Source organism: Danio rerio, chromosome 22, assembly GCF_049306965.1.
Source record: "Danio rerio strain Tuebingen ecotype United States chromosome 22, GRCz12tu, whole genome shotgun sequence".
In the NCBI taxonomy this organism is placed as follows: domain Eukaryota; kingdom Metazoa; phylum Chordata; class Actinopteri; order Cypriniformes; family Danionidae; genus Danio; species Danio rerio.
This window is the reverse complement of record NC_133197.1, coordinates 23,059,226-23,086,546: the sequence shown is the minus strand read 5'-3', so window position 1 is coordinate 23,086,546 and position 27,321 is coordinate 23,059,226. Positions and strand designations below refer to the sequence as shown.

Genomic DNA, 27,321 nt, shown 5'->3' with positions numbered 1-27,321 from the left:
TATTCATTTGAATTCACAACTATACATGTATAAGGCAAACCTTTACATGAATTAAAACGTGTTACAACCTTCTCTGTATTATTTTTTTTTTTCAAGCAAAATGCTTACATGAATCTTGCATATCCAATTAATCGAGAACATGCTGATTCAGATGATATCAGTTCTGTCATTTCACGTTCATTAACATGATCACAAATCTCATTATAAGCCAGACGTGAAATTATACTTTCTCACCTCAAAATAGTGTAAAGATGTAACGAAATTATAATTCAGGGAAAAACTGTTACAACTACTTCTGTCGCTTCGGAGGTTAGTGATCATGGTTGGTACTTATTCCAGTTGGTTAAACAAATGTTGTTACAACTAAATCCTATGTTTCGCTACTTTTGTTCTTATTGAAAACTATTTCTATCTATCTATCTATCTATCTATCTATCTATCTATCTATCTATCTATCTATCTATCTATCTATCTATCTATCTATCTATCTATCTATCTATCTATCTATCTATCTATCTATCTATCTGATGTAAGTCTCGTGATACATGCCTCGAGCTGAGAAAACTGCTTGAGGTAATGATTAAAGATTAAGAAAATTACCAGAGGAATTATGTATCTATCCACATTTACCCACACGTCTCGATAGGGGCCTTGTGCATAATACAGTTGATGTATATTCAGTGCTCGAGCTGGATTTGTCGTAATTGACACTCACGCGAGAACCAAGGAACAGCCCCCATCTGCTGGTAGGATCGTTCGTGTCTCACCCTCATCCATCCCTCTCTCACCGCGGCACTGCTGGGGCTTCAGGACGGCGCTCAGCGGCTCACGGTAAACCCCCATTTTTTTGTATAGCTTTGGTGCGTGAATATACTGTTTGACACGGTGAACAACATATTTGGATGCTTTGCAGAGTTTCGGAAAATATTGTTTATGCATAATTGATGAGGAAAGACCTTCAATTTAGCCTACACACACATACGTAGAGCTATGTATAGGGCAGGTGAACCAGGTAAAAGTTATTACGGGCGCATCAAATACGACGCAGGTTGCAAATCGAATTAAAGATGTATATTTGAGCTTGATTCGGTTTGCATAATATTTAGATATTAAGGTATTTCATTTAAATGGTATTATCTTGAATTGTGAAATAGTGGAAATAGCATATACCTAAATATGAATATCAGAGTTAATCTGTTCATTTTATCTATGTTTTCGTTTGAAAAATATACATTTGGTGATCTTGGAACAGAGCTGAGAGCAATTTTTAATATGTATAATTGACTATAAGTTGATTCGTATTTGTGTGTAAGAAATACAAAATGTTCGCGTGGAGCAGTATAATTAAGGATATCTTATTTAAATTTAAGTGAAAGCGCTTGATTTTTTCGATGATACATTTATTCTGAAGCAAACATTTTTAAAAGCAATTGCAAACGACACACAGACTGATTCGTATAACCTATGAGAATGTTGCATATGTAATGCATTTGAGATCATCACAATTTGACATGATTTCTGTTCGAGCAAATTAATTCACATAAAGCTTATTTATAGTATAGTCTCTGACAGATATTGTTTACTCTTCAAATAAATATTTCCTTTTGATTTGATACATTTAACAGAGACAAACATTTAACAGAGACAAACACACGCACGACCGAGAGCTGTAATTTCTAATTTTATCTTCAAAATTAGATTTCTCTATCTAGAAATGTATTCTAATTGGTCAAATAGTTAATGAATGTAGTTTGAGCGTGCATGGAGAGTCGAATAAATATTCTCAGCATAATTAAAACAACTAATAATTTGTAATGAACAGACAGAAGAAAATGTATAGCCTAAGGAAGCGTTGTCTGTCTAAACTAGAATTTAGATTTTATATGTAAATAATAAGAAAGATGATTGCAACAATCAAATCCCTTTCTAATATGCACATTTTATACATGGCCTATGTAAATTTAAAAACGCAATGCTTGTGCAGTTATTCATAATATAGGCCTAATTAAACAGCTTCGTGTAAATGAAGAGATGCATGAATGTCGCCTAATCTATTCTTCCTTTGATATTGTAACCATAACGAATAGTTGGATTAAGGTTGCTATCAATTATTTATTTTTTATTATTCTTAAGTAGTTTTACGATCATCCCTCGTATATATTCGTACAGAAAAATAAATTGTGGCAATGGGATTCAATTGACGTTTGACATCTGAAAAATCAAAGAATGTAAACAACTGCTTATTCCTCCTCCCAACAGCATCGCTCCCCTTCCCTCGCTTGCTCCTTTCTCTCTTTCTCCCGAAAACACACATGAAGAGAAAGACCATCATACACAGACACACACCTTTATGAAACATTCTGACAACTTTTTAAATTATGCCACCACTTTAGTCCATTTTAATTGTACATATATCATACAATGTACTTAAAGGATTAGCGTCTTTTATACTTTACATTAACCTGAATTCATGCAGTACAAGATATATATATATATATATATATATATATATATATATATATATATATATATATATATATATATATATATATATATATAATATATATATATATATATATATATATATATATATATATATATATATATAAACTCCCAATAGCAGAAAAGAATATTACGTTATATATATATATATATATATATATATATATATATATATATATATATATATATATATATATATATATATATATATAACGTAATATTCTTTTCTGCTATTGGGAGTTAATTATGAATGACACTCGCGATAAACTAACAAGCAACTCTCTGACAATTTTCAAATACATTTTTCCAAGAAGACTCAAAACTACAAGAGAGGTCAGATGAAGTACAGTATTCACAGTCTCAATAATTTAACATTAATTTTAATTAGACGCATTTACAGACACTAAAACTACATGAGAAAAAATAAAAACCTAACAAAAAGTGTCACAACGTCTCTGAAAGGAACTAAACGTCCACACCAAGTGTTTTTAGTGTTCACAATCTCAATTAAACACTTATTTTAGCTACACGCATTTACAAAAGCTTAAAACTACATGAAAAAATAGAAGGCCTTGCAAAAAAAATCAAAGTGGCAAAACACCAGTTAAAAAGGAAGTAAAAGGTCTATACCAAGTGCTTTCCAAGCTCGTGTTGCCCATCACCATCGGTTTGAAGAGAGAGTGACAGGTCTTTGTTGGTGAATAGAAATCAGTGGCATTGGAGAGAGGGAGGACTCCTCCTACCCAATTACCCAAGCTGGGCAGGCGTTTGCTCTCTTCACAAATAGGACACAGGATCTCTAACACACACAGTCCCAAACCCGACTTTCACGCATTCGGATCCTCAGTTGGAGATTGGGACTATCTGAAAACCCACGTTTAAAACATCCTCCAGACTTCAGTTTTGCCTTATATCATCCGGACTATACTTTTTTCTGACGTTGGAGAAAGTGGACTGGTTCTCCTGACTGTTCCTGCGCCGTCCATCAAATTCCACCGGCTTAATATTTTTGTAACACATTGATTGCATTTTGTTGTGAATCTGTTGGTGTAGATCCACTCGGATGTTTTAAGGATCCGGAAAGCTGTATATGGAAGTTGTGGGGTGCAAGGCGAAAGAAAGCAGTTGCACATTGCGTCCAGCAGCCATGCTTTTCCACGGCATCTCTGGGGATCATATTCAAGGGATCATGGAGGAGATGGAGAGGAGATCTAAATCGGAGTCTCGACTAGCAAAAACCGTCCAGATGAACGGACGGGAGACGGTAAGAATTTGTGTTTTGGCGTGCATTTTACGTTAAAGCAAATGTCAAACTCTCCCGTCGCTATATACACCTCATAGTTTGTAACCCACTTTTAAAAACGTAGCGAAAACATTTGTACGATTTTAAAACATTAGCAGGCCTCTGGAAACATGCAAAAAGTAATTACGGAGGATATCAATAACATCTGAAATGCCTAAGAGTAACTATAAAGCATGAAGAGAGTTATATGCCAAAATTAAATTTCACATTTGAGCCAAAATCTACAGACATTTTATTTTATTTTAGCAGTTTCACAACATTCCTTATATTTATTTTAGGGGTAAGATGTCCAAAAACGACAAAAATAAGATCAATATGTTTTTGCCAAGCAAGTGACAAAATATTTAACAGTTAATAACCTGTAGGCTTGTATTAAATTTAATAATAATTTTTGTGATAAGAAATAGTCATTTTTCGTTAACATTTTTTAAATTATATTTTAGACTAGGCACTCATTAAAATGAAATCAAAGCACAGAACAAACAAAACATGCAATGTGTAGTTATGCATCATATCTAGTTTTGGTTTGATAATTGAGAAAGCTCACTCATAATTTTATTAAAAACATAAAAATAATAAATATACAGTTTCATTTAGTATGCTTTTGAATTTACTTTAAGTTCTATATCTATAATGGCAAACTCATTTACTGTGGTGTATTTTGATTAACGCCGAAACCTTTATTTACTCCACCAATTATGTTTTTTTTTTTTTTTTTTAAAGACTATGCCCTCCATGAGCCCAGAGAAGCCTGCGCTGTGCGCCGGCTGCGGTGGTAAAATCTCCGACAGATACTACTTACTCGCCGTTGATAAACAGTGGCATTTAAGGTGTCTCAAGTGTTGTGAATGTAAACTGGCCCTTGAATCCGAACTGACGTGTTTCGCAAAGGATGGCAGCATTTACTGCAAAGAGGATTACTACAGGTAAGCATTAACTTTGAGGCTTAAATCTTGCGTTAGGCCTGTTTAGTAGGCCTAACTTTTTTTTTCGAACACACATAAAGGCTGGTGACATCTGAGCTAGTGTAAGCCATTGACCCATATAGTGATCTTCAGTGATTAACTGACACGCCTAAATTAATCTAATAAACCTAATTAATTCATGCTCAGTGCGTCTATTTTTCTATTCAATTTTTAGCCAGTTGTTTTTTTTAAGGAAAACGAATTATGTCAGACTATAGAAGATACAACCATTTTTCCAAATAAATGTACACATATATAAATAATAGCAAATGCGTGCATTTAAAAGATTTTGATTAATAAAAATATCTAAATTTCACGTGCACCCGCTTTTTATATGTTAAACGTATTTGTTAATGACATACTAAATGTTTTCATCAATCTATGTTTGATTGTAAATGGTGTGTGCTGTTCCAGAAGGTTCTCCGTGCAGAGATGTGCCCGCTGCCACCTCGGCATATCCGCTTCGGAAATGGTGATGCGCGCCAGGGACTCCGTGTACCATCTGAGCTGCTTCACCTGCACCACATGCAACAAAACACTGACCACGGGTGACCATTTCGGCATGAAAGACAACTTGGTTTACTGCCGGGTTCACTTTGAGACCCTTATTCAGGGAGAGTATCACCCTCAATTAAACTACGCTGAATTAGCGGCCAAAGGCGGAGGGCTTGCGCTGCCTTACTTCAATGGCACCGGCACGGTGCAGAAAGGAAGGCCACGAAAGAGGAAGAGTCCGGCGATGGGGATTGACATCGGCTCTTACAGCTCAGGTGAGATGTCAATTTACAGCTGCTCAGTGGCGTTGCTCACCATTTATTTTGGTTTATTTCTGAGTGTTCGTGTTCGTTTTGTTAGCGGAGTAATTTGATTCTTAATTCGAATCTTTCGGCTTTCGAAAAAGACGATCAGGACAAATTAATTCAATTAAACTGTTGTTCAAATAGATATCAATATTAGCCTACTTTTAAATGCAAAAGTCTAATAATTGTGTCAAGTGTCTTTATATGTTTGATTATAATATAAATGCATTCTCGGCTGTATTTTTAGAGTTTTCAGTTTGTGCAAAATTAGCCTACATTTAAAAAAAAAAAACGACATTATTAAAAATAAAAGATATGTAGGCTACTGGCATCAGTTTCACGAACTGTCCTTTTTAATATCATAAAAGCTTTTTTATATAAAAAATATTTTTAATTATAATTATTTTTAGGTATTTTTTATCTTTAAACATTTTTTTTTTGCTAAAAAGCTTATTTAGGCACCACAGACATCTTTAATGGCATTACTGTTAAAAAACAACATTTAGTTCGTCCTGGCACATTTATTTTTAAGATAACGTGGGAGCGTTTTTGGGGGGAAAGTAGGACATTTTTAATATGTTACTTGCTCTGCGCAATTATGATCATTAATAATTGTTATGAGCTAACATGGCGTAAACCATGGCATGCATAGAATAAAGTCAATTTCATATACTAGCATGATATTGTTTTGTGTTGCTCTCGTAATGTTAGATATTAGTTGCTTCATGATTTCAAGTTTGACCATTTTGGTTACAAATGGTTCAATGTTGGTCTAGACAAATGGATCAGATGGATTAATTGGTGGTAAGGCCTTGGTCACCTTCAGTATCAAATCAACCAGTAGCTTAATCCAGCTACGATCTTCATAATCATCTTGATTTTTTGAGTTTAGTTTTTTTATGAGTGTTTGTGGAGTTTTTAGATGCCTGCACAACATAATTACTGAACTATTTAAAGTCACTGTCCCACTTTTGTTGATAATCCATTTCACTTCTAGTTCAGGTGAAAAGCTGTGTAATAATTGTCCCAATAGCAAATTTTATTCGTTATTTTACATAAATTATAATCATTTAAAATCCTTTAAAATATATTTAAATGTAAGTGTAATAAACGCTTCGCTCTATCGCGGATTACCCCAAAAACGTCCTGAATATTAGTTCACACTACACTGCAGTAGACTACTGGCCTACATGCATAAGTATTGCGGTATTACAATTTACAAAAATAATACTATGCGTCTATCAGTGATGCTGTACGCTAATGTAAAGTGATTTTTCCTCAACGCTTGTCCATGTTTCCTCGTATTTTATTTCAGCAGGAACCCTAAACCAAATATCGCGCTTGCGTCTTGTTGACTATTGGGTCTGATTAATTATAGGCCTCGCTCATTAGTGCGTCATCAAACATCTAATTTGAAACTCTCCAAGGACTGAACCCGTGACCCAGCCCCACGTGCGAGAATCACAGCAATGTAGATCCCTCGCCTACAGGCCCATATTTGCCCTCATAATACCAGTCATTATTTCTCATCTCTCGCTTTTATAAAAAAGAAATCTCCTTTTTGAATTCGGACGCACGTCACAATGCATTCCCGCTGCGCCTGTTTTGTTTTGGCTGTTACAATTACTGTCTGCTTGGAAAAAATGTGGCTTTGTATGCCAAGTTTCTGCCGTTCTTCATGAATGGAGAGAAATAAGGGTAATCTGCCTGTTAATTGTTCTCCGTTAATTGAATGTGACGTCGGAATCTCTGGCTCTCAAGCAGCTCCGATTCAGCCATTTGAAGGTCATTGCTGTTCTCAGGACACAAGCGCGCGCACGTTTACAGCAGTTAGCTACTTTTACGCACATCAATCCCACTTTAAATTTCGCTTTTCTTGACACTAACATGTTGTGAAGTTTGTAATATTTTATCAAGCTGTAGTTTGTCTTACAAAATTAAATGGATGTCGGATGTAATAATGTCATGTTATTGATGACTGTGGACTATTTTAGATTATAGTAATTTCGTTATTATTATTATTTAATTATTTAAAGTATTTTGTACTCGTGTAAAGTTATTCTTTTATATTTACCTTTATTATTATTAATATTATCATAATCTTTAGTTATTTTTTGTTCAGTGTGCATGTTGCATACGTGATCAGATTCATTTTACATTCACAATTAGTCTATAATTAGTTTTAAACCCGTTTTGCATTTTAAAATTATATGTAATTTGTTTTTCCACAGCATTTTAGATTTTTACATTAGTTAAAAAGACCCAGCAGGACTTGTTGCATAGATATTTGCAGATAGAGACCTCTTGTGGCAAAAAATAAATCTGGACCGTAAAGGAAAATCATTTTGCTCCTTTGATACCTTTATAAATTCAACATGTAAAATTCTAATCTGTTTTTATTGCTGCAAATACACACATAAACGGTCATCGTTCGAATTAATAACCACATGAATAAAACGGAGCAGCGATTTAACATGTCCCACAGCTGACACGTGGCGATTAAATAATTGGAGCTATTCTTGGCATAAATTTGGTATTAATGGCTATATTTATTTAAACGCCATAAATTATCAAGTACAGTAATATAAGATGCCATATAGGTGACGCTGTTCATCCTGGCTAATATCTTAGATGATTATTTAATTTCTACATATTATTTTAAAGCAAACATTCCTTGTTCTGAAATTAAAGTGTGTGTAAATGCATTTAGTGGGTAATCGAATTTTTGTGTTTTTATGATTTTGCAAAAATTAGGGCTGAATTTAAACACGGTTGTGATCAATTTAATACTTTTTAGTGATAAAGGTTCTTCATTGATTAGATAACGAAATTCAAAAACTTTATAATGAAACATGGTTGTTTAGAGTGATAAAATGTTCATCTTGTGTATTTAAACATTGACAAAACATGAGAGCAAAGCTTTATAGTTTCATCTTGCACTGTATTTGAATCACCAATGTCTGGTCTGAACACTCATACTCACATTAAATATCATTTTGATCTTTGACAATAATCTAAATAATTCTCATTGCTTTATTTTCGCCCAATTTAGGTTGTAATGAGAACGATGCGGACCATTTGGATCGGGATCAGCAACCCTACCCTCCTTCCCAGAAGACCAAGCGCATGCGTACATCATTCAAACACCATCAGCTTCGCACCATGAAGTCCTACTTTGCCATTAACCACAACCCCGATGCCAAGGACTTAAAACAACTCGCCCAAAAGACAGGACTGACCAAGAGAGTTCTTCAGGTAAGAGTCGCCACACAGTAGACTCCATTTCACATCCAAACCGACACTTTTCATTGCACCCTTTGAGTTTCTGTTTGAAATCCATCCATCATTTTTTGATCATGTAGTTGCGGTTTAAATTTCAGAGGCTTAATTCAAGGGGCAATACTTATGCACCGAAAAAGAAAATCCATTAGGGATATTAATTTGGAGCATGGTCCATGTTTTTCAGTAGAATCCCTAGCAAAAGCAGAGGCCTTGTAGAGCCTTTCGATTCACTTTGGCATTGTTTAGTAGTGATTATCTTTGTGATGTTAACCCTCATAACACATTCTAAATATGTATTCTGTGTATGCATTCCAGGTCCGTTTGTTTCTGTAAAACAAATTTCTGCTTAACTTTAAAACTGAAAACGTAACATTTTATTTAAAAAAATCTTAGTTATTAGCAAATGTGTTAAAAGTGCAATGATACAATGTTATTACCATTTAACTACAATGTAATTGTACCATTTACCTTTTTATTAAAGTAAAGTGTGAAAATTCTATTAAATATATATGTATATACAGTTAAAGTCAGAATTATTAGCCCCTTTAATTTTTATTTTTAAATACTTTCCAAATGAACATAGCAAGGAAACTTTCACAGTATGTCTGATAATATTTTTTCTTCTGGAGAAAGTCTTATTTGTTTTATTTCGGCTAGAATAAAATCAGTTTAAAATTTTTAAAAATCCATTTAAAGGTCAAAATTATTAGCCCCTTTAAGCATTTTTTTTTGTGAAAGTCAACAAACAAACCATCATTATACAATAACTTGTCCTTTTTTACCCTAACCTGCCTAGTTAACCTAATTAACCTAGGCAAGCCTTTAAATGTCACTTTAAGCTGTATAAAAGTATCTTGAAAAATATCTAGTAAAATATTATTTATTGTCATCATGACAAAGATAAAATAAATCAGTTATTAGAGATGAGTTATTAAAATTATTATGTTTAGAAATGTGAAAAAATCTCTCCGTTAAACAGAAATTGTAGAAAAAAGTAATCAGGGGGGGCTAATAATTCAGGGGGGCTAATAAATCTGACTTCAACAATATATTGTTCATTAATTATGAGAAATTGATTACTTATTGTACGGTATTTATAAAAACATATACTACGATAATTACTCTTATTAACCTATTGGAATGAATGGAACTGAAATAATTTCTATCTAATGAAATGAAAACACATATTTAGTTCTACCAGAATAAATTAAATTTGTTTTAAATAAAAAAAAACATTTAAAACAAAATAATTGAACTTTTTTAAGGAAACGCAATTTGATAGCCTGCAATATGTGTATCTTTACATGTTTTTTCAGAAATAAAGTCATGTTCAACATAACCTGAAGGTCAAACATGCAACAATTATTAAAAAAAATCAGTAAAAAAAAATAATTGGTGTCTATTTTAAAGCATGTTCAGTTCCATACTAAAAGCTTTGAATGCAACTTTTAGATTTATATCCATGTTAGAACGGACCTGAATGCGTTATGAGGGTTAAAAGTTTTGACTTGCAAGTATAGGCAGAAATATGATAGTAATTGGAAGCATAGCACAAAACGAGTAAAGACACTGGGATTGGTTTGCAGGTTTGGTTCCAAAATGCACGGGCCAAATTCAGAAGAAACGTTTTGCGGCAGGAGAATGGGGGTGTTGATAAGGCTGACGGCACGTCACTTCCGCCACCCTCTTCCGACAGCGGTGCTCTGACCCCACCAAGCACGGCCACCACACTAACTGACCTGACCAATCCCTCTATCACCGTAGTAACTTCAGTCACCTCTAGTTTGGACAGCCACGAATCTGGGAGCCCCCCACAAACTACCTTGACAAACCTTTTCTAACACGGAGTTGCTTTTTTTGTCTTTATCCCCCTTTATTTCCAGATTCTATTTTTATTTTCCACGAAAAAACGAAAAACAGCAACAACACAAAAACCTTTTGGTGACCACCAGAAAGACTTTGGAAATGTAAGACGAGACCTACTAAATGTGTAGCATTTGCAACCGCGTGGCAGCTGAGTTTGTAGTACTTGTCAATGATTTGTTTTTTGTTTTGTGATCTGGACATTAATTTTATACGTTTAATTTATTTAATTTGAGTTTCTGTTAGACATATCAGTAAAACAAAGATGAACGAGACCCACTTTTTATGAAGCGTCATTAATTACTATGCTATAACGTTGTAATGAATCATTTGATACAATGTATTTATTATGTAGACACGTGTATTTAGATTTTGCTTTAATCTGTAATCAATTTCTGTAAATTCATCTGTAATTACACAAAATGTATCCAATATCAGTAGCTGCAAAATTGTTTTGCGATACAGCATGAACATTATAAATACATTGTACCTAATATATAGATGCAAATGCATAGTATTTGAAGACACTTTATATAAAGTGGGACAGAATTTGTTAGCATACAGTACATGGTATTGCATTATTTGCTTATTGCATATTTGTTCAAGTTTAACCCGGGACATTTTTGTTCATGTTTCCCTTGAGCTCAAATGCCAAGTGGATGCTGTAAGCTCAATTTTGGTCAATATTGTCACTGACGCTGGACTGTAATGTCGATAATTGTTTGAAACGTTACCACCTAATTTGTCACAGTGTGGTGCGAATAGGATCACACACTCCTAAAAATAAAGGTTCAGGGTCGTAGAAGAATAATATTTGGCTCCCTTTAAGGAAACGCTCCCTACACTGTAAAAAATACAGGGTTCCATACAATTCCTTCATGTTGTCCCAACACAAATTGATTAAGTTAACTTAACACTTTTAACAAATTTTTGTGGATTGAACATAAAAATATTAAGTTATCCCAATGAAATCTCAAGAATTGTGTTGTTTCAGCTCATTTTAAATAAGAAGTTTAAACGAGCAATATACATATATATGTTTGAGTGTAAGTAAACAAATTTTATTAGTGCAAAGAACATTTTTAAAAAATCTAAGTAACCTTTTTAACTGTAAAATATAATAGAAGAGCCATTTTTGGTTACCCCAAAGAAACTTTTAGCAAAGAACTAGTTTGAGGAACGTTTTTAAAAATGGATGTTCTTCATGCTTAACATTCTGCCAATAAAGAACCTTTAATTTTAGGAGTATCAAGTGGCCTGGATTTGTTTTTTTGGGCTTCAACTAGTTGAAGTACTGTTCTGAATTGACAACAACAACTGTTCTGAATTGAGATATCCAACACTCAGTGACAATATGGTGCCCAGTAGGAAGCGTTCTGAGTGATTTGTGAATGCTAAGCAGGAAGTTAATTAGGAACGACACACATCACCCCATTTTATTCTGGTTTTCCCCCCTGTTATTTTTCAATGTTTTGCCACCGGACAAACCAAAAAAAAAAGAAGAAAAAAAAGAAAAAGCAAATCCCAATTGCAGCTCAAGTGCGAGATGTTTGGGTGGCTCCTCGCTTTCCTTGTGTGAAGACAAATTTGTTCTGTTGTAGAACAAAGTGGTACACTAGATCTACTTCATGAAGTAGATGCTTAACTCAGTTCTACTATGTGCCTTATGCGACTTGGAAGAGAGTTTGTGAAATTCAGGAGATACATGTTTGTTTGTTAAATGATTTCCATCCTCGGAACGCCTCACTAGTTTTGTACTGTTCTGTTTTTCATCTGATTTTCTTTTCGTTTTTTTTTTCTGAAGATCTTTTTTTAATGGTGTATTCTGTTACAAGGGGGCGGCGATGTCATAGAAGGCAGTTGTGCACTCTTTCAGAACTAGTTGGAGAATCATATATATATTGATCTTCGTGTTAATAGTACAGTACGTGTTCTATCAAGATTGTCCATGTTTCCTTGTTTCTTGAAAAAAAAGATGGTGTATAGAAACTATTTCCCCTTAAATATTTATGGACCAAACAGTTGTTATATCTTATTAAATTTGTGTGAATAAAACTACTTTGCTTTACCAGCGTTTTATTTTTCATTACACAAACCATTTTATTTGTGTGTGTGTGTGTTGCTTTCAGATTTAAACTTCTTCTCACAACCAAACAAAAATGACAGATCGAACCTTGTCTTGCTTTCATTCTGACATCGATTTCAGACTATATTCTGTTTCTGTTGTTAAAGTAATGCCCCATGGATTTGACCCAAAGCCCTGTAGTCAAGAAAAGATGCTTTTTAATGCATGAACATGGCTACTTTTTTCACAGAAATGCCAGCTTAGAAAGATCTTTTTTTTTTTTTTTTGAAAAACTAGTAAACATAAACCTCTCAAAGCAAGGTTGCTCTGTAGTTTAATATATTGTTACTTTATGATTTTTTTTCAGGGAGAACAAATCTTGGGGCATTACAGCCATACTTCACGACGTTTGAAAATTCCCTAAAGTATTAAAAGAAGCTTTGATCGGAATTCTTCACCATTGAAGACAAAGACAGTATTAGGATCAGATTTTAGTCATTTCAAATCTACCAAAAAAGAAAATGATGTTTTCCAAAATCTTTTTGTTTTTCCTCTTTAAAAAACATCCTGAATGATTAAAAGCCTTCTTCTACAACAAATGGGATATTTTTTGTGACTGTAATGAGGCCAAAAGGCAAACTAAGCTGTACAGTATTGTAGATACGTAACAGAGCAACCTTGCTCCAAGAGGCGACTGCAGGAGACGGATCTACGCACGCATGCATGTCTACACACACACATATACACAAACTACCTTGTAATTCTGCTTGCTGTAAAACATTCCTGTGCAACAAATGTCACTTATCATGAACGCACAGCCTTCCTAAAACTTGGCAGGAAAATGTCCGACCAGGAGAAGCTGGAAAGGAACACCATATGGCTGTATTTAAAATACAAGTTATAAGAGAGAAAGAAAAAAAAGAAGAGAAAATTCTGCATGCACTTCTCATTGTTGACGGCTATTTCAGATGGATATTATTTCATATTGATGTTTCATTTGTTGTCTGTTGTGTACTTAAAGGAGTTTTCTTGTAAATTCAAACCTTACCGACAAAATCGACAGTTTAAATACGTAAACGCATGCTTGATTTGACAACAAAAACTGTTTATCTTAGGAAAAAACATTTGGGTTTACTGCTTTTCATAGTAATACATTCTTGTGGTGTTAGTTTAAAAACAAATATGAATGAATAAATAAAATAAAGAAGGGAAATGATCAGATTTCACTGTCGGTGTTTTAAAATGTTTTGTTGAATTGTAACTATCCTGAAATAAAGATTGTGTAAAGTCTGAGGGGAAAGAAAGGCCACATGGGGGCCTAGTAAACACTGAAGTGTTGAATTCCTGCTATGCCAGACGTGTCAATGAAGCTTTGCGCCGGATGACCACAAAACCTAATTCTTTTCAGTCTGTGGGCAATTTCTTCATAAAAAAAATAAAAAGCTTAGTCGGGCAGACTAAAATGCGCTTTAAACACTGAATCTGACTGATTTCAACAGTCAAATTAGGTAGAAATGCACACTGTACTACTATAAAATCTAAAATGTGAAAGTAAATAAAGCTGGGTTTAAGTCATCAGGCTGGGAAAGGAGACCTTGAGATCAAAAAGAGGATTTTTTTTACACACTCGGAGGAGTGGAATGGTCAGCGTAACCAGAAGCTAACAGGAAGACTGATGCTGTCCTCCCTTCAGAAAACAAAACACAAGGAGACACACTGCATGAGGAATCAGGAAGGTTTGTGAGAATTGTGTTTACATGTGCATGCTCTCGGTTTATGTCACAAAAACGTAAAAAAAAAATAATAATAAAAAAAGCAACAAATTTAAAATAATTAAGCTATTAAAAGGATGGTTCACTCAAAACTGAAGAGAATGCTGTCTTTGCGAATTCATCCTCATGTTGTTATTAAGTTCTTCTATCACAGTTGTCTTCTAATAAATGGTTGCACATCATAACATCTCAAACCATGTTTAGCTTCATTTAAGTCTGCAATTAAAAGTCATTAATTTTAATATTTATTAAATTATTTCATGCTAATGTTGGATAATAATGCTGCTAAAACTTGTAAAAAAATACACAAGGATATTTCAGTGTCTGGGATGGAATTCAATTCACAAAATTGCTTTGTATGAGGAGAATGTACAGTTGAATAAACAGTGGCTAATAATTCAGGGGGCCTAATAATTCTGACTTCAATTGTGTGTGTATGTATATGTGTGTATTTGTATACACACACACACACACACACACACACACACACATATATATAGTTGAAGTATATATAGTTGAAGTCAGAATTATTAGCCTCCCTTTGAATTGTATTTTCTTCTTTAACAGATCAAGGGAATATTCACAATATGTCTGATAATATTTTTTCTTCTTAAGAAAGTCTTATTTGTTTTATTTTGAATAGAATATAAGTAGTTTTCAGTTTGTTTGAAACCATTTTAGGGTCAAAATTATTAGCCCCTTTAAGCTATTTATTTTTTCCGATAGTCTACAGAACAAACCATCGCTATACATAAACTTGTCTAATTACCCAAACCTGCCTAGTTAACCTAAATAACCTAGTTAAACCTTTAATTGTAACTTTAAGCTGTATAGAAGTGTCTTAAAAATATCTTGTCAAATACTATGTAAATATTACATGTAAATAATTATTATGCTGTCATCATGGCAAAGATAAAATAAATCAATTAGAAAAGAGTTATTAAAACTATTATGTTTAGAAATGTGCTGAAAAAATGTTCTCTCCATTAAACAGAAATTGGGGAAAAAAATTAACAAGGGGTTTAATAATTCAGGGGGCCTAATAATTCTGACATATATTCTGACATAAATTCTGACATATATATATATATATATATATATATATATATATATATATATATATATATATATATATATATATATATATATATATATAGTGTGAACTAAATTAAATGTTTTGATGGTCTTAATTGCATGTCGTTTACGATTAAGTGAAAAAGTAATACAGTTTAAATTGAAGTTAAAGTGTACTGCTGGATGTATTACAAACATTTGTGGTAACTAAAGTACACTTTAATGTTACTTCTGATGAGGTATTTAAAAAAAAGTTCAATTTAGTATAGTTTAAAATAAATAAATGGTACAAATGTATTCATCTGATTGTTCTATAGTACATCAATCAACATAAATATATGTGTACATATTGTGTAATATATTGTATGTGTTACTTTAACGATTGACACAAGTATAAAACAATGCACTGTTTACATTTTAAATTTTTTCATTCATTCATTTTCCTTCACCTTAGTCCCCTATTTATCTATTCTAGCATATTAGCACTATTCCAGCATATGTTTTACATTGATGGTGCCCTTCCAGTCGCAAACCAGTACTGGGAAACACCCATACACACTCTCATTTACACACACACATACACTACAGCTAATTTAGCACATGTCTTTGGACCGAGGGGAAACTGAAGCAGCCGGTGGAAACCTACGTGAATACGGGAAGAACATGCAAACTCCACACAGAAATGCCAACTGGCCCAAGTGCGAGTCGATCTTCTTGCTGTGAGGTGACAGTGCTAACCACTGAGCCACCGTGCCTTTTTACACTTTTTTTTACCTTATTACAAAGTGTATTTCTCAAAACTATGCGTTAAAATCATGTACAGCAATATAAGATGAGTTTCTCTGGATTCACTAGATTTAAAATATTATTATTTGCTTTATTCTATAAAGGTCTGATACATATTTGAATTTCCGATCAAAATAATATGTTTTTTTATTTTGTTGCAGAAAATGACAATTAATCAGAATAACAAATGTTTTCATTTGCTGTTGTTGAAAAATCAGGGTTATTCCAGCAATTATTAATTTCAAAGTTATTTATTATTTTGAACAATTATACAATATAACGAAAACAATAACATTATTGTTATTTTGCGCAATTGTCATTTTATGCTCTAAATGACAGTAAGCAAATTTTGAAGAAATGTCATCAGTAATTTACAGTATAAAACAAAAATGATGTTTTACTCATGTTTCCCAGTATTGGGTTGCAGCTGGAAGGTCATCCACAGCTTAAAACATATGCTGGAATAGATGGCGGTTCATTCCACTGTGGCGACCTCTAAAATAAAGACTAGGCCAAAATAAAATTAATGCATTTTTTACTCAAACACACACACACACACACACACACACACACACACACACACACACACACACACACACACACACACACACACACACACACACACACACACACACACACACACACACACACACACACACACACACACACACACACACACACACACACACACACACACACACACACACACACACACACACACACACTTGTACATGTATATTTATGGGGACTTCCTATAGATGTAATGTTTCTTATATGGTACAAATTGTACATTCTTTCCTTCCAACCTAACCCTACTCCAAAACCCAATCCTCACAAGAAAAAAAATCAGATTTTTTTTTTTTCATTTTCAAAATATTTAATTTCCTTGTGGAGACAAAAAAAAAATCCCCACAAAGTATTATTTATTTGACGTGAGGAATACAAAGTACACTACTTAACACACTATTTTAAAGTGCTCTAGTTACCGTGCAACTATTCATTTAATTGCTGAGTAATATCAATTAATGGCATGTACATTGCATTACTATATGGTTAGTTATATAACTATATAGTAAGTACATGGAACTTGTAACAAGGACACCTTAAAATAAGGCGTTACCTGTTTTTTTTATTTTTTTATGGTATTCAGATTACATGTACATCTTTATTAAAGTTATACTCTTTTACATGTAAACCATTGCACACTTCTCCCCCGGTCTGTTAACTTATCAGGCTATATACAGCTTGTAGGCCATTAAGGTCCCAGATCAGTTTGTTTTGTCTGTCCCTCTGTCTCGCTGCAAATCAAAAGGTGATCGTGTTTCTGTTTTGCAGCCTGCAACAGTCTCCCTTTGAATATTATGATTTCTCCATCATTTGATGCCTTTAAATGTAAACCTAAAGACTTATTTTTACTCCCTTGCCTTTGAGTGGTACATGCATGCTATTTCTTATCTGTATTTTAGTATTACATATATATATTTCCTTTTTCTCATATTTTAATACAAGTTATATATATATATATATATATATATATATATATATATATATATATATATATATATATATATATATATATATATATATATATATATAAATTTATTTTATAAAATTATTTTTTATTATTTTATTGTAAAGCACTTTGCATCAACTATGGTTGTGTAACATTGTGCTCTATAAATAAAGTTTACCTTGTCTTGCCTTGCCTTCTTTGCATTAATTCATCCATTAATTTTCCTTAGGCTTAGGGCTTAGTCCCTTATTGATCAGAGTTCACCACAGCTGAATGAACCGCCAACTATTTCAGCATATGTTTTACACAGCAGATGTCCTTCCATCTCCAACTCAGCACTGGAAAATACCCATTCACACACACACTCATACACTACTGTCAATTTAGTTTATTCAATTCACCTATGTGGAGCACCCGGAGGAAACCCACATGAACACAGGGAGAACATGCAAACTCCACACAGAAATGCCAACTGGCCAAGCTGGGACTCGAATCAGCTACCTTCATGCTGTGAGATGACAGTGCTAACCACTGAGCCACCATGCTGCCTGTACTTACTCTGTTAAATCTATTCCATTGCTCACTTTTATTGTTCAACTGACCAACATGCAGATTAATCCACACCACTTTATAGGCTGAACCCAGTAGAAATGGCTGTCTGTTGCAGGCTGTTACAGTGCATCTCTATACTCTCACACTACTTGCCAGCTGTGTATCCATGTCTCTTTTGAGTAATTGTAGTCAATCGTGATGTGTAAGTGAAACAGAACTCCATTAAGTCTCCCGAGCCATGAAAGAGAAAGCTCTGAGCAATAAGCCGATCCTGTGGGGATTCTCAGTGGTGTCTCTCTAGTGTATATCTGTGGTTCAGAACACGGGACGGTGTGTAAACAGCTGATGTGTGTGATGTGGACTCAGGTGCTCGTGTGACTGACACGCAAGAGTGAGCCGGAGAGCGACACACACACACACACATACACACACGGACAGGTACATCGCACATACACTGCTGAGACGAGAAGCCTGTTGTCAGATGATGTGTACAGTCAGCCTGGCACCCTTGTGTGTGTGTGTGTGTTTCCAGACAGTGGCAGTTCCACACCAGCACCTTTTATCCCTGGAAAGTATGCATATCACTGCCTCCTACTCTGTCAAAAGTGCATGCTCATGTAGCGGCCTGCAATGAAAACATACACACACATGCACACACACACACACAGACTCTATGACCCTGAGCTGCAGCAGATGCAGGAAAAACGCATCAGAGATCTTTGAACATCAAGTTCAGAGGTCAGTGACTTACATGTATGTCGGGTAAGTAGGTGGAAGCTAGCAGATTTATACTGGTACACACACCCATTACTAGCACACTGTAAAGCTGTAATCTTTTAAAAAAGTGCACCTTTTACCAAAACAAATTGGTAACCTAAAAATACTAAGTAGTAACTAAAGTGTTCATATTATTACGTAAAAAGTACAACATTGTAGGTATCAATCAATCAACTGATCTGTCTATTGTTAGATAAATCAAATAATCAATCAACATATATTGTTTATAATGTAAAGTATAAAAATGTAAAACTTAAAATGATTATATATATATATATATATATATATATATATATATATATATATATATATATATATATATATATATGTGTATATTACTTTTTACTTTACAAAACAAACGTAATATATTAATATATTAGGTTTCAAGTGTATCAAGAATTTACAATTTCCATTTGGAAACAGTTAATAGATGAAATAAATACTAAATACTCAGCCTAATCTCACAAGAAAATGTAAGTATTTTACGTTTTGGCAGTTTAGTGGCAAATTCAGTGGCAGAGTTCAGTCATACGAAATTGTACGATTTTAAAAAAGGAGGCGTCGCACCTAAACCCACCACTAAACCCAACCGTCATTGGGGGATGAGCAAATCGTACTAAAATGTATGAATAAGATCGTACGAATTTGTACAAATTAGCCACTAAATGAAAAATTTACGAATTGCCGTGAGATTGTGTTGAAATTCTATTAGTACAAAAATCAACACAATAAAAAACAGAGAATTAAGTAAAATGTAGTTTGTCTAGATCAGCGGTGGTCAAAATGAGGTCTGGATACCTCAAGTTGGCTGCAAGGAAGTGCTGAGAGACAAAGCTAATAATATCAAATAATAATATTATTAATAAAACTAATAAGAAGAAAATAAAAATGCCCTTCCAGCTGCAACACATCACTGGGAAACACCCATTCACACTCATACACTACAGCCAGTTTAGCTTACCCAATTCACCTACAGAGGATGTCTTTGGGCTTGTGGGGGAAACTGGAGCACCCAAAGGAAACCCACGTGAACATGGGAAGAACATGCAAACTCCACACAGAAATGCCAACTGACCCAGCCGGGGCTCGAACCAGCGACCTTCTTGCTTTTGGGGGATTGTGCTACCCACTGCGCCATCGTGAAACTAAAAAGCTACACAGTAATGTAAAATAAATATCACAGTGAATTAAGTAAAACTTATTTAGTCTAGATCAGCAGTGGTCAAAATGAGGTCTGGATACCTCAAGGGGGCTGCAAGAGAGTGGTTAGAGACAAATAAGAGATATAAATAAATACCTAATAATAATTCTATTAATAATAAGAAGAATAAGACCAACAATAAGATCAAATAAATAATCAAACATTTCATTAAAATAAATAAACACATTAATCGACATTGCTAAAAAGAAACAAATAAACAAACATTTGATTAAAATTATTAAATAATTGTATTTATACGAATAAATACAAAATAAATGGTCAAAATAATTTGCCAAATGTGATTAAAATTAATACAACTTTGTTTAAAACAAATACCTGCACTGTAAAACAGTCAACTTAATCAAATTAAATAAGTGTAGGTAACTCAAAACTGAATGAAAGTTTATTCTACTCATTTGAAAAGAGTTTTGAACTCAGTGTTAAAGGTGATGAGTTCATTAAATACCTCATTACTTCAACTTAAATGGAGTAAGTTCACAGAACTCATATAGATTCGGGTTTTTTTTTACTCAAATGGTTTGTTGCAATTGGTTTCCTTAAACGGTTTGAGTTGCCTTAACTTGTTGGGTTTTACTGTGCTCAAATTTCTTCATTTGCTCTAATGGATTAAGTTCACAGTACTTATTAGAATTAGTTTTAGAACTTAAATGCTTTGTTGCATTCAGATTCCTCAAATGGTTTGAGTTACCTTAACTTTTTGGGTTTCACAGTGTAGATTCAAATTATATTTTATATATTATTAAATTATAATATTATTTGTTTATACAATGTTATGTAAATAGATGGATAATAAAACAAATTCCAATAAAGTAAAATAAATATAAACTGTAAATATAGACAGACAAACAAACAGACAGAAAGATGACAGACAGACAGCATTAATTGTAAGTACACTGATTAACAAATAAAATGAATGTAAAAAATACAAGCAAATTTCTCTCAGAAATTATAAGTAAATAAATATCACAAATAATGTCAAAGAAAAATATTCAAACTAATTAAAACATTTTTAAAATATACGGGCTGAAATAGTATTTTTGAATCCCACAAAGCTGCAATTACAGTATTTACAACTTTAATACAAAACTTTTTTATTTAATAACAGCCTTTTCATTTTGACAGTGCATAAACACTTTTAGACTTTATTTATTTTTAATTTTAAGTTAAATTAACAACAGACGCTGAACAGAAGTTTAGTAAAAGTGAGCAATGCTTTCCTTATTACTTGTCCTTTAATATATAATCTAATTAGTCATAAGTGCAATTAAACCAAGATGGTATAATTCAGAAACTACACCAATTAAGTGGCAAAACTGCTTTCTTGCAATGATAAATTTTGTCTCGACTGTCTAATGAAAATTACATATATTCATATAGAAATTACAGTCAATTGCTAGAGTTATAATTTTGATAATATACTGATCAACTGAGAGGGTATTAATATTGTTTGCAGTAACTTAACTGTAACATGACATTTATTTAATCAATTAAATAAATATAAATGTCTTGTAATCAATGTTAAAATTATGTATTTTGAAATATAATTTAGCAAAATATAAAAAAATTAACATACAATAAACATTAAGTCTAAGCTTTACATATATGGAAATCCAAGTGTGTATATTTCAAACTCCTAAGATTTCCAAGACCTGATCCTCAAGTGACAATAAACAAATAGATGTATATGTATAGATGAAAAAAGCTGAATAAAATTCCACGACTGCCGACACACAAACAAACAAGCAGACAAAAGGGCACACCTCTAAGTGTGTGTGTGTGTGTGTCTGTGTGTGTGTGTGGTTTTATATGCAAACACACAGACTTGAAGATTTCATTTGAGTAACTTTTTTTTATTGACAGCCATAATAATAAATAAAAACAAGCTGTCTTTTTTCCCCCACTACAACACGACCCTTTCGTGCACTGCCAAAAAGGCTCATTGTCTGGGGGTAAAGACAAACAAGACCCGAAAAAAGACACGCGGAAGCTCATCTACATTCCAGAAAAAAATCCGAAATCAAACAAGGATTTTGGCAAAACAAATATGTAAAAAAAAAAAAAAAAAAAAAAGAGAGAGAAGTTAATATTACGGAACCGGCGTCGTTCTACTTTTAGAACAATCGACACAATCTGATTATTACACAGATTTCAAGACAACAGACTGCGGTGTTGAACCAGAGCTCCAGCATGCAGTCACAAGAGCTGCCTCTTATCCATCTATCTAATTATTCCCTCAGAAACCAGAAATTTGAGGATACTAAAGACAGTCCCTATCTGTCATGAAGCAGCATTGATCTCATTGAGAGCAAAATGTGGGTGTTGAGGGAGCCCAATATAACTCATGCCATTAAATTCCAGCTTGCCGTTATTCGCCAACAGAATTGACAGATTTTCCGCAGACGTTTCTTTTAATCTTCGACGCTTGTTCAAGAAGAGGGGAAAACAGACAGTGTGTGCTTTACCTTTCTTATATGGTATTTGTGAGGAGGTTAGCAGAACTGCTATTGAAGTGTCAAAAAAAAAAGAGAAAGAAACACAGCGCACGACACTTGTTGATTATCAACTGTCAAAATGTTGGAGAAAACATTGTTACTTTCCTTATGCAGAGCTGACTGCAACCCTCAAATGCTCGAATTCAATGTAATACTACTGTATATTGCTGACGAAACATAATATGGATTATTTGAGTGTACGATGTATAACCTAATTTAATATATAAGATATAAATTTTGTTGCTTAACTAGACTTTGAAGTGGCAGGGTTTAATAATTCAGATCTAAATACCTTTTCCTCGATAAGAAAGCTAAAAGTTCATAAGATGTTAAAATATACAGTATAATCTTTGACAGAGAAGCTGTTTTGGAGATAGAAAGTTCTAAAATAAAAAAAAAACAGTTAATTAAACTAATTTGAGGAAACCGATTGCAACAAACTATTTAAGTTCAAAAACTAATCTTAATGAGTACTGTGAACTCAATCCATTTGAGTAAACAAAGCAATTTGAGCAAAGTAAAACCCAATAAATGAAGAGAACTCAAACCAACTGAGTAGTGTAAAACCCAATACGTTAAAGCAACTCAAACCGTTTGAAAACCAATTGCAACAAACCATTTGAGTTAAAAAAAAAACTAATCTATATGAGTACTGTGAACATTTAAGTGTAATGAGGTATTTAATCAACTCATCACCTTCAACATTAAGTTCAAAACTCTTTTCAAATGAGTAGAATTAACTTTCAGTAAATTTTGAGTTAATACACTCATTTCAGTTGACTGTTGGGTTTTACAGTGTGTGTGTGTGTGTGTGTGTGTGTGTGTGTGTGTGTGTGTGTGTGTGTGTGTAGTATTTGATTCAGGTGTCTTGAATGAGAATCTTTGCATTTGTAAATGACATTTGAAAAGTGTTTTGCTGTGTATTACAACTCTCATGGATGCTTTAAATGTGTTATTCAGCTGTTTGTTTTTATGAAATTTATCTTTCAGCTAGTATTGTAATAGATTTGTATGATTTTGTTTTTGCAGAGTCAGTATTTTAGATCTGAATTCACATAAAAAAACATATTTGAATAGAGTAGATTGTAAAAAATAGGGCTGTGCAATGTATCACATCGATATCACAGTGTATTCACAATAGTCACATCACAGGATTAGTTTGTTTATTCAAGCTTAAAAGATACAGAATTTTTAAATATTATTTATTGTGCTTATTTATCGTGGACTGTGCTACGTCCGACAGATTGCACTATTATGTTTTTTTTCTTTTTCATTATCTTATAACCTATTTTAATACATTTTTATTTGTTTTATCTATTTTTTATTTTTATTTTTATAATTTTGATTATTTGTTTTTATTTTCTTACACTTGTCTCTTTTATTCCTGTTTATGTAAAGCACTTTGAATTGCCACTGTGTATGAAATGTGCTATATAAATAAACTTGCCTTGAAACTTATATAGTGATGATGACCATCCTATTTTACGTATGATTGTTACATTTCTGTACTTTCTTGCCTAGTTTTAAAACCTTATTTTGCTCTGTCATACTTATATATGCTTGTAATTTATTATATTTCATGCAGATGCACTGCAAATAAAAAGATTTGATCATCCTGGTCAATCTAAAGTAATACAATCTTTCCAAATAGAGCTATTCAAATCACCTGGTGACAATATCACAAAATATATCACAGAAAAACAAGATTTTTTTCAATTTTGTGCAGCCCTAGTATAAAAATATCTGTTAATGGTCATTTTTTTGTGATTCGTTATTAATTACATTATGAGATCTTTCTCTGTTGACTTTTGATGATGAAAATTCAACCATGCAACTTAACAAGGTGACTTTTTATTGATATTTTAGTCTTTTGAAACAATATATTGTGTTAGAAATAGTATAGAGAGAATTAAGTACTACAGAAAGTACTAGTTGTTTATTATCAGGTTTTTGTACTGTAATTTACAACACTAAAACAGACAACATATCAATACAAATGATTAAAAAGGTAAATAAAAGCAACTTTTAAAAAACTTTTAAGCATCAATAATTGTCAGAGGAAAGATCAAGGACCTATAATGCAATTCAAAAGCATAAAAATTTAAGTGTAGAATCAAAATACATTCTGGAAAATAAAATGAAGAGGAACCAGGTGAAAATCCAAATAAAGGAAAGACGAAAGAGCATAGAATAAAAGAGAAATGAAGGAAAACTTACAGAACTAAATGGAAAGGAATTGAGTGAATGTAAACCAAAACTTACAGAAGCCACAGATAATTGAAAAGGAATAGTACAGTGAAGCTTATTATGCAGAATATAACTAAATCAATTTAAATGTAATAGATTAGATTGAAACAGAACTAAAAGGCGATGATGTGAAACTTCTGAAACTGAGATGAAACTTAAAAATGTGCAACTACTGTATAAAAAAACTGAAGTGAAACAATAGAATATTACTGAATTAAACAGGACAGAATAAAGTTCTATGTAGTCACGGTGTAGAAACAACTTAGTAAAGCAGAATAATATAGAGGTCAAATTTATATAACAATAATAAAGTGAAACAGAAAAGAAAAAAATAAATAGAAGTGTAGAGACATTTACATTTACAAGAAAATAGAATAGATGAAGTTAAGGCTCATTTGAGCATCACATCACAATGTGTGTATCTGCAATAGTCACATAGGAGGATTAGATTATTTATTAAAGATTAAAAGTTATTATTAAATATGTTTTTTACATTTTTATACATTGATGACCATGTTTTACATTTGATTGTTAAGTTTCTGTACTTGAATACTATTAGACACCCCAACCCCCAAAAAACATGAAGCACTGTTTAATTATTTGTTTTTGCTTGCACTGAACAGAAAAAGTCGCAGTCAGTCTAAATAAATTAAATCTTTTCAAGTAGTGTTATTCAATAACCCTACATTATATTATATTATATTATATTATATTATATTATATTATATTATATTATATTATATTATATTATATTATATTATATTATATTATATTATATTATATTATATTATATTATATTATATTATATTATATTATTCATTCATCCATTTTCTTGTCGGCTTAGTCCCTTTATTAATCAGGGGTCGCCACAGCAGAATGAATCACCAGCTTATCCAGCAAGTTTTTTTTTTACGCAGTGGATGCCCTTCCAGCTCCAACCCATCTCTGGGAAATATCCACACACACAATTATACACTACGGACAATTTAGCCTACCCAATTCACCTGTACCGCATGTCTTTGGACTGTGGGGGAAACCGGAGCACCTGGAGGAAACCCACGCGAAGGCAGGGAGAACATGCAAACTTCACACAGAAACGCCAACTGAGACGAGGTTCGAACCAGCGACGTTCTTGCTGTGAGAAGACAGCACTACCTACTGCACCACTTTCTCGTCTATTATATGATATGATATGATATGATATGATATGATATGATATGATATGATATGATATGATATTATATTATATTATCTGGTGAAATTATGGTCATATTGCAATATATATCACAGCAAAACAATGTCCTATTTTACCAATATCGCGCAGCCCTAGATAAATTGATCAGAATCAGAAAAAAGAAGCTTGCAAAACATAATAGAACAATGATAAAGTTCAAGATAATAGGAGTAAACAACTGAAATGAATTTTTATTTTAATTATTCATTTTCTTTTGGGCTTAGCCCCTTTATTAATCAGGGGTCGCCACAGCGGAATGAATCGCTAACTTATCCAGCATATGTTTCACGCAGCAGATCCCCTTCCAGCTGCAATCCAGCACTCTCATACACACACATACATTATGGACAATTTAGCTTATTCAACTCACCTGTACTGCATGTCTTTAGACTGTGAGGGAAACCGGAGCACCCGGAGGAAACCCACCAACACAGGGAGAACATGCAAACTCCACAAAGAAATGCCAACTGGCCCAGATGGGGCTCGAACCAGTGACCTTCTTGCTGTGAGGCGATCGTGCTACCCACTGCGCCACTGTGACGTTTATTGAAATAATAAAATGTTTGGTGAAAAGTGTAGAATAGCATAGATGTGAGGTAAAAAATAAGACTAAAATGTGTTAAAATTATGTTAAAGATATAGAATAGACATGACAGATTCAAACAAGAGTGCACTTCTGTAAAAGATAAATTAAAATATAAAAGTCAGGTGAAACTCAAACTGAGGTCAAAATACAATAAGATAAAAGTATTAAAGTAAAACTTGTGAAAAAATAATAGGCATTTTGGGTGAAATAAAACAAAAGTAATTGAAAAAACTTTTTGTTCTTTTATGCTGTACATGACTGTATAATTATGTATTTGAGTAAAATA

At 33.0% G+C, this 27,321-nt stretch overlaps 1 protein-coding gene across 8 annotated transcripts; it reads left to right on the top strand.

Annotated features, from left to right (window-relative positions):
• Window positions 1–700: 700 nt before the first annotated feature.
• On the top strand, window positions 701–14,001 carry lhx9 (LIM homeobox 9). 8 transcript variants are annotated; one of them, XM_073936494.1, is made up of 6 exons: window positions 701–831; window positions 3,556–3,766; window positions 4,529–4,731; window positions 5,188–5,540; window positions 8,623–8,825; window positions 13,148–14,001. In XM_073936494.1, exons 2-6 carry the CDS (start codon window positions 3,593–3,595, stop codon window positions 13,202–13,204), a joined length of 990 nt encoding a protein of 329 aa, XP_073792595.1. In that variant the 5' UTR covers window positions 701–831; window positions 3,556–3,592; the 3' UTR covers window positions 13,205–14,001. The 8 variants fall into 8 exon arrangements, with proteins under 8 accessions (XP_073792595.1, XP_073792593.1, XP_073792592.1 ...); XM_073936492.1 differs by having other exon boundaries at window positions 5,185–5,540; XM_073936491.1 differs by lacking the exon at window positions 13,148–14,001 and adding an exon at window positions 10,439–12,784.
• The last annotated feature ends 13,320 nt before the right edge of the window (window positions 14,002–27,321 follow it).